General features: G+C 38.6%; 1 protein-coding gene across 1 annotated transcript; it reads right to left on the minus strand.

Moving 5' to 3' along the window:
• Positions 1-6,468: 6,468 nt before the first annotated feature.
• Positions 6,469-8,102, minus strand: LOC101576769 (protein Spindly-like). Its single transcript, XM_023718486.1, is given in 2 exon segments — positions 6,469-7,236; positions 7,238-8,102. Coding segments are annotated over 2 exon segments (1,581 nt in total). The 5' UTR covers positions 8,072-8,102; the 3' UTR covers positions 6,469-6,489.
• Between the last annotated feature and the right edge of the window lie 1,563 nt (positions 8,103-9,665).

Below are 9,665 nucleotides of genomic sequence, written 5' to 3' on the forward strand. Positions count from 1 at the left end.
AGCTTTTTCCTTAGGGCAAAGTCCCTTGCTCTTACAGTTCTGAGACTGCAAAGGGCAGAGACCTGCCACCTGCTCTGATGCCCTCAGGACATCTTTTCTAGTCTCCTGTTCCTCCTGAGCAACAGAGATCTCAGCTCTGTCTTTGCAGTCCATAGCCTTCCTGGTACTTCCTTTCTGGCCAAATTCATGACATTTTAAATCATCCTTCTGGCTCTTTGCTCTTGATTCTCAACATAAATCTGACTAAAAGCCCACAACAATAGCCATGCCACTGCCTCAACATTCAACTGCCTTGAAATTTCTTTTGCCAGATTAACCAGTCCACTGCACTTAATTTCAGTCTCAGGCAAAGTCTCTGGGCATGAGCAAAACACAGACAAGCTTTCTGCCAAGCCATAACACAAATTATCTGGAGTTCAACAACCAATGCAGCCCTTCCCAGAAGAAACCTTCCTATCCTGGTCTTTACAGGCAGGATTTCTATCAGCCTTCTGGCCTTTTTGAGCTCTGATCAGAATTTCCCATTCTGAGCAGCTGAATGTATTCCAGCATCTCTCTTTCAGAAGACATCTCCGAACCTTTTCCATCTCTTCACTTTAGCCATTCCAAAAAGCTTGCAATCCATATTGTTAAGTATAGTCACAGCAATGACCCCACTTCTGTGGTTGCAAATTCAGTCTAGGTTACCCTTCTCTCATTGCTGGGACAAAATACTTAGTACCCAGAAGTAAGAAAAAAGGATTACTTAGCTCACTGTTTGTGGAGCTTTCAGTTCATAATTGGCTGGCTCCAAGGCAGAGAAACAAACGGAAGAGGGCAGCCATTCCTGCCAGTGAGAGCAGAGGGAGAGGTGGCAGTTGCAGCTTCTAGCAAGTCTCTTCCCCTCCTTATATTATAAGCAGCCTTCTGGCCTTCTGAGCTCTGATCAGAATTTCCCATACCGAACAGACGAAGGAGTTCCAACATCCCTCTTTCAGGAGATATCTGTGAACCTTTTCCTGAGGTGGGGATGCAGAACTCACACAATGTCCATGCTCTCCTCTTCCACAGAATGGGATGTTTACAAGTAAGAAGCCTGGCTGTCTGCTAAGTCATTTAGTTAAACGTCTAAACTTCTCAGGTTTACACAATGTATTAACTGGTACAGGGACAAGGGCTGGCAATGCAGAAAATTGATACATATGCATAGTGGAACATTATTCAGCCATAAAAAGAGGGAATCCTGTCATTTTTAACAAGATGAATAGATTGTTATGTTAAATGAAATTAACCAGAAATAGAAAGACAAGAACTCCATGATCTCCCTTACATGCAGAAACTAAAGAAGTTGTTTGCATAGAAATGTAAGTAGCCGAAGGGCTCTGCTGCTGAGGGTAGGATAAGGAGGGCTTGGAAACTCAGCAGATCTGCTACTGTGCTGTTGAAAAAGAGTGATTGTAGATAACAACTAAATGCTTATTTGTAAAGAGCTAGAAGATATTTGAATATGTCCCCACAAAGAAATGATGGATGCTTTAAGAGCTATTTTATCTAATTCAAACATTATGCAATTGTTGTGGTATTTAAAAACCACACAGTGCACTTTTAGCATATAGGATTTTAACTTTTCATATTGGCTTTTAAAAGGACCCTTGATGCACAGTGTCTTGAGCAGAGTGGAGGGATCACTCCTTTAGGTGAACTCATACAGACCTCTATTTTCATCCTTACAAGAGTGTGGTAGAATTACCCATGCCGTGGTAGCCTCTCTTAGACTGTTTGATATTTGAGTAAAGACACTCTAAGAATTTAGGTTTATATTTAAGCTATAATGTATGTTTGTTGAATTGAACTGGTTGGGGGTAAAAATGAAGGCTGGTTGAATGCTTAAAAAAAGTTACAGTAAAATAGTAAAAGAAGACATTCCTTTGAGGACAGAACTTGTAACTTTTAATAAATCAAAGTACAGGGATTTGACTCTTAGAACTTGTACAATCTCTGCTTAGATCTGAAGAGAAGGAGGGTTGAAAGAAAGGGCACCGTGGAAGGAATCAGGATGTGTGTGTGCCATAACCTCACCTAAAATTATCCAGTCAGCAGCTGAGAGAAAGCAAAGAAAAGGGACACAGTGTTGGTAACTTGTGACTAATGAAGCTTTGGGGGAAGAGAAAGAGAGAAAGAAATATAATGAAGTGGAGTTGAGATTTCGTAGTGAAAAATGCAATTTCTTTTGCACAATTGCTCACAAAATGTTGTTATTGGCCTTTCCTTTCCTTTGTGAACTTATGAAGGACAGGAAAAACCCACAAAGCAAGGTGAAAAACAGGGTAAGCTGTTTTATATGATAAGGACAATATAAACTAAAATAAAATTCACTATGGAAGACACTGATGGATATTAGGTAATACATGGTCAGTAACTACTTATTTACTACTTACAACTAATTTTAATGTTTTGAAAGATTTAAAACATATAAGCTATGCTTTCTGTTTTTAATACTATTTCTATAATATTCTCCACTTATCCACAGTGAGCTTGTTACAGATTTCCCAGTGGCTACCTGAAACTTCAGATAGTACCAAATTTTATATATTCTAGATAAGATTCAATATAAAAATTTACTATATATAGATACTTAGGAAAAGGTTGTGTTGATAAATTAAACAGTATTAATGACAAAATAAAAACAATTATACTGTGATGAAAGTTAGATGGATGTATTTTCTCTCTGAAATATCTTATTGTATTGTAAATCTTAGCTACCTCAGCAATAGCTTTTGTCTTTCTCCATTAGGTCAAGAATATTTTCCTTTTCCATTAAAGGAAGCGCTTTACAGCTTCTGTTTTGGCATATCTGAGTCACCAGTGTCACTACTCTTGTGCTTCAGAGCCATTAGTAAGCAAATGAAGGGTGTCTCATCTATAAGCACTGTCAAATTTTGTCCATTTGATAACTGAAACTGCTGCTCCAGTGAGAACTGAGAAGTGGCTTATGCACCATGAAGACCCTGGGAACAAAGGCAAATTCACAAAGTGGCCAGGATGGAGTGGGTAGGCCCAGGGCTGTAGCACACTATGCAAAGCAGCACATAATTTAAAACTTAAATTGATGATTTATGTTGAATAAATTTTTGCTTTCTGGAATTTCCACTTAATATATTTTTCTCACAGTGGACTGTGGGTAACTGAACTAAAGGAGGTTAGCTCAGGGTTTAACAAGAACTATTGTTCAGTTCCTTATTGGGAAAGTAAGTTTTATCTACATGAAATAGTGAGAAAATCATATACAATTTTGTGGTCTACATGCTGTGTTTTGTAGAAGAACCATTGTAATTGTTAGCCATTGTCATTGGATATATATGAATTTTTTTTATAAAAAGCTGAGAAATATAGGCTATTTCTTATTTATGTACAAAGACCCCAAATTACCCCAGAGGTTGACAAAATCTAAACAGAAAGGCAAGATCTTACATGTAATCTAATATAAAACCTTCTCATTTGCTTAGAAAATGTCAATTGACATCAATTCTCTGATAGATAGTCTAGTAGTAAGCCTAGTAATTAGGGCTGTTACAGAATTCAAGCCAGGATATCTAGGCTCTAACTCTGCATCTCTTGTAGCTAATTTTGCTCACAAACGAGTCATTGAATGTTAGGATTTTAAAGAAGAAACTTAACTAAGTTAAATTTAGATAATCTGAAATTTGTCACTTTAAAATCAACAACACAGTGACATTTACTTCATTCAAAATTGCATTACTGGGGCTGGTGAGATAGCTTAGCAGTCTAAAGTGCTTGCTTAGGCAAGCTTAGGCAGACGCAGGGGACTGCAATCCACAGCATCACATGCCTCACCAGCCCCGGCCCCAGGGTGGGCTAAGCTGGCAAAAATAATTATATTACTACTGATTCCATGTATTTCCAAAACATTTTGACCACTCTGAAGTAAAGCCTTGTATCCATTAAGCAGTTTTTTCCCAATCTCTTCTTTCTGTCCCCTAGCAGCTACCAGTCTTCTGTGTGGTTGTATGGATTTCCCTCTCCTGTATATTTCAAAAAATAATATAATACAGGATTTTTTGTATATGACTCTTTCCACTTGGCATAATATTCTAAAATTTTACCCATAATTCAATGTGTTTCAAAACTTCATTCCTTTTTGATAGATGAATAGTGTATACCACGTCAATTTCTGAGGCTAAGGAGAAAGACAATGTGATGAACAATTATGCTGGGAATGACATAACAGAAGGAGGGGAGCATGTCTCCAAAAGAAATTAGAAATTTCAGCAATGTTAATAGTAATCTACCACATTAACCTTTACCTGTTTAGTTACAAAGCTGTTGATTATTGGGGTGTATTCCATTCCCCTTCTTTGTTATTCCCCCCTTTTTACCAGAGCTAAAGTCTGTCAGACAACAATTCTGAAGTATGAGCAACAAAAAATAGAGGCAACTTCATTTTGGCTTCAGACACAGTCAAGATAGTTATTTACAGAACAGAGAAGGAAATCTGAGTTGAGGGAAAAGTGGTAAACGCAGGTAACAACAGAGTAGTTCTTAAGTGAGACAGCTACTAAGAATTCCTAAATTCAGGAATAATTCTTTTTTTTTTACCCCAAATTTAAACTATGGTACTCTTAAAATAATGCCTTCAACCTCATGTTCATTGCAGCATCATTAACAACAGCTAAGATGTGGGATGAGTTGAAGTGTCTATAATTGAATGAATAGATGACGAGAATGGTGTCCAAGTGAAAAAGGAAATTCTCCCATTCAACCTGGAAGACATTATGTTATGTGGAATAAATGAGGCACAGAAGTACAAATACTACATAGTTTCACTTATACATGGCATCTAATAATTTTGAACTCATAGAAATGAGGAGTAGAGTAAAGGTTACCAGGAGCTGGGCTGGTGTGGAAGATGTGATGAGGAGAGATGGGATAGAGAGTTGGTCAAATGGTACAAAATTCCCAATAGAATGAGTACATTTTTATTCATTTCTTTTTCTTTTTTTTCCATTTGTGTATTTGGTAGAGGTTCTCACTACACAGATTGGACTTCTGGTGATCCTCCTGTTTTCAACCTCACCAGCACTAGGATTACAGGTGTGTGCCGCCATGTCCAGACTCGGTCATGGGCTCAGTGTGCCAGGGGACAGGGCCAGCATGGCATGCAGAACCAAACCCTGGTCTTTGGGCTTGCCCCAGCAGGCACTTTGTCTCCTGAGCTATCTTGCCAGCCTAGAGTAATTTTTTAGATCTCTAGTTGATAGTAATGTTTTCTTCAAAATAAGAGAAAATTTAAATGTCCAAGCATAACAATGATAGGCAAGTAAGGTGATGGGTATATTAATTAGCTTGATTTCATCAGTCCACATTACAAACACATGAAAATATCAATTTGTTCTCCACAAATATAGTATCAAGCAGTAGAAAAGGAAGACCTCCCCAGTTTGACAACTGGACAGAGGAGTGGAGCCTCTCCTTAGAAGCAATACTAAATTCACACAACTCATTGTAAATAGAGTAACAGCTGGAGTTAAATCATATACAGTTTGATTTCTTAACTAAAAATGTTAGCAAATGAGATTATATGCTAAACAAAACCTTCCTAGCACAAATACAGACGTGTCTTCATGCTCTCTAAAGTCCTGAATTTCAGATGGTCTCTGAAGCTCTGTAGTTCTGGCATTTTTGGTTTTCTATTTAATTTTTATTGTTTTAATAGTACATATCTGTAGATGATATTTGCATTTTGGGGGCAGTTGGTATATTAATATAATACAAGTTAATTCCTTTTTATACTCTTTTCTTTCCTTCCTCCCAGCTCCATCCTTCTTTTGATCCTTCACCTTTTTGGGAGGTAAATGTTTGCAATATATAATGTTTATAATATTTATGCAGAGTTGATATATATATATATATATATAGCACATCTTAATTTTTTATTCCAAATTTTAAATTTTAATTTGTTTTATATGCTTGATACAAACTCAAAATCACGCATATTAATACAAAAGTGAATACAGGTGCTTTAAACATGGACAAAATCCTGCCACAATATGTATTTTTAAATTAAATTAAAGAAAACCCCAAAATCAAAACAAAAACTCAAATTGCCTATTTTTACAACAATGAAAAACTAAAAAGTACATAGGAAAATATAATAATTTCAAAGTTTTCTTTTCAAATATATGGCTTCAAGTGGAGGTTAAGTGTTTGCATCACTTTACAAATTCAGATAACAAAGCAGCCAAAAGATTTACATTAATTATAACATTTTCTTCCATTAACAGGTTACTCACTGGGACTTGTAGATGCTCCATGCAGGGTCAGCAGCTTAATTTCTTTAGGATAGACTACATTTTCAGCACTCAGTCACAGAATCCCGAAAACACCAGGACACAAAAATGGGGTGGTACAGTCAATCCACAAGGAGGCTTCCTCAGATGAGTCTCAACTGAGCTTCATAGGCGACTTTGGGGCCAGTAGTGAAAGAGCAGTCTACTGCTGAGGACACTGAGTCTCTGGAGCTGACTTGGAGGACACGTACACAATAGGGTGTGGCTTCTTAGCAGGCTCCTTTCCTAGCTTGATCGCAGCTTCGTTCCCTTCTTTAGCTTCCATCTGAAGCTGTGGTTCAGCAATTAACCTGGCAGCACAGGGGGCATTTCCACTTCTTTCACATAAGGCCTCAGCATCCGCTGGATCATCTACAAGCTTCACACACTTTTTTTCTTTCTCTGGAGGCAGATCCAGTGGGAGATTTTTGCAAGGAGAGATAGCGGCTATAGGTGTGTTTGTAGAAATCGGTTCTTCTAACTCCAAGTTGGTATCCTCTGTAGGGGCAGTTACATCCAAAGGGAGCACCTCACGCCGCTTTTTGAGCACAGGCACTTCAGTTTTCTCTTCAGGTTCATACTTCAGCTTTAGTTCATCAATTTTAGCTCTTAGCTTCATATTTTCACTTTCTACGAGCTGAAGGCGTCTTTCACTTGCAAAAAGATTTCGCTCAATATCCAGGGCCCGCTGGCTCTCAAACAACGCTTTCATTCGCTGTATGGACAGCTCACCTTTGGTGCTTTCATTGTCTTTGTTTAAGTTATCAAGTTTTAGCTGAAGTAAATCTGTATAGTAGGTTTTGTCTTCTAGACCAGAGTTGCCTGGCATGGAAGGCTTAGATTCCACCAAATTCTTAAATGTCTCCAAATTTCTAATTTCACCTAAAAGGTGTTTTATTTCACCATTTTTTCTGCTCCATCATGGCAAACAACTGTTCCTGCTGTTCAAATTCAGTCTGAGATCCTTTCATCTGTAGTAATGTGGAAATTTGCAGCTTCATTTTTTGCATCTGTTCTCTATTAAATACACTTTGCTTCTTTAATAACTGATACTTGACTTTCATACTTATCAGCTGGCGTTCCATCGCTGCCCTTCGATCTTTCACCTCTGCAAACAAAGAGTTGCCTTTACTATTGGGATCCAAAGTTTGCTGGAGTGCCTGATTCAACTGCATCTGAAAATCCTGATTTTCCACACAAACTTTCTTTAAGGCACTGTAGTAAGAAACTGCTTCTTTTTCCCGCTCTTCTTTATCTTCTTTAAATTGGACTACCCTGCGCATTAAGTTATTACTGAAACTTTCTAGTTGTTCCTGTCTGCATTGTAGTTCATTCACTTCTTCTTGGAGGATGGTCTTCATACTTTCCATTTCAGTCAGCTCAACCTGAAGAGCCAGCATCTCCGAAGACAAGATCCCATGTACACGCTCAGACACTATCCGTATTTCCTCTGATTTCTGAGCCAGGAGTTCCTTCTGGTGATCTAATTTATGCTTCAGCTGCTTTTCACTAAGCCTTGCTTCATCTAACTCCACTTTCAGTTTTTCTAACTTATTTTTTAGTTCATTCCTTTCTTGTCCATGGCTTCTATTCAACTGCTCTTCTAGTTGTTCCAGCTGCACTTTGTGTTGTTGTTTAATAGCTTCACATTCACAGTTCAAACTTTCTAACATTCGACTCTTGAGCTCAACCTCTCTCTGAAGAGCATATTTTTCTTGTTTATAATTCTCAGTCATGGTCATCATTTCATTACGATGTTCATCCAACTGATTCTGCAGTTCAGTCTGGCACTTTAGCAGCTGTAAACCATACTGTGCAGCCGTTAGCTGCTCCTTTTCAACCTCTTTAAGCTTGTCTCGAAGATCTGCAATTATATCTGCCTCTATGTTTTTTTCCTATGTATAGCCTACTCTCTCCACACTCCTTCCTCGAGCTGCTGCCGCCAGTGGCCCCAGGTGAGAGCTCAGGACTCCCACATTCGCTAACACTACCTAACCAAAGGAAATACTCTCCATTCATTCCCTTAATTTTGTTAAAGGCAACAGTGTGCATGAACGTGCTAGAACTGCCATAATATAGTACCACAGATTCTTTGTTTAAACTGAAATACATTGTACTAGAGTTCTAGAGGCCAGAGACAGACATCCTGGTGTCAGCAGGATCGCTACCTTTGAGGGAGGTGAGGGCAGGATTCACTCTGGATCTCCCTCTTTTGGTTACAGATGGCCACCTTATCCCTGTCTCTTTACCTTGGTGTCCTTTTGCCCTAGTCCAAATCAATCCCTTTTGTGAAAACACCAGTCATAGTAGGTTAGGATCCACCCTAACAGCCTCACTTTAAATGGATTATCTCTGAGACAGACATCTCCAAATGAGGCCACGTTCTGAGGCACTGTGTATTAGGATTCCATTGTATTTTTGGAAGAAGATCAAACTATTTTATTTGTAACAGATAACTGTAATTTATCATATAAATCGAGATACTTTTGAGAATGAAAGGGGATTCTATGAATAATTGCATGTAAAGATAGTTCTTAGCTAGGAAGAGTTCAATTAGACACAGGCCAGGAAGGGAGCTTCCATGGCCCTAAGAGACAGCCTCTAGTTGTCACTCTCTTTCCCATGTGCATTGTTTGCATTTAGTATTGTTGCTTAGGCAGACACCACTTAAGGAGAGGCTCCATTCCTCTGTCCATTTGTCAAATTGGGGAGGTCTTTGGTCCTAAGGCCTTGCAGATCCTGGAGTTTACTTCTGAGAGCTGCAGGTAGGAGCAGTCCAGCTGATTGCTTCTAGGTCATTACCTGGCTGCATGAAGTCCCCATTGGCTCTGTCATTCATTTCAAGTAAGGCTAGAGAACAGAAGTCATGCCTCAAATGCTTCCAAATTTCACAGGGTTTTTCAGGAATAGTGTCACCATTTGCTAGCTCTAGTTTCACACTTTAGATTTCTGCTCAAACTCCCAAACTATTGTGCGGGGCTGACAAATCCTTCATTTCTCAGACTAAACTGAGCTCTAATTTAATTATCAGAGAGGGAAGAAAAATTACTCTGTAAGAGCATATGTCCAGGGATGCCTCTAGGCAATCAGCACACCTCCAGTCTTTTACAATGCTTAGTGCTTACTACGGTCTTCATTTTGTGCCACTTGCTGGGTACAGAGCACAGAATGCAATGAACATAATTTCTTACATTGTTAGGAGTACTTGCAGCTTCCTAGGCATTAAGCAAGTACTGAAAAGTAATTGCCCATTATCCCTAACCGAATGTGCCATTGTTATATTATTCTGTCTTAATATTTTGTTTCATATGCTTGGAGTCACTCCTCAGGGCCATCAGT

Source organism: Octodon degus, unplaced genomic scaffold (assembly GCF_000260255.1).
Source record: "Octodon degus isolate 3935 unplaced genomic scaffold, OctDeg1.0 scaffold00058, whole genome shotgun sequence".
Lineage (NCBI taxonomy): Eukaryota > Metazoa > Chordata > Mammalia > Rodentia > Octodontidae > Octodon > Octodon degus.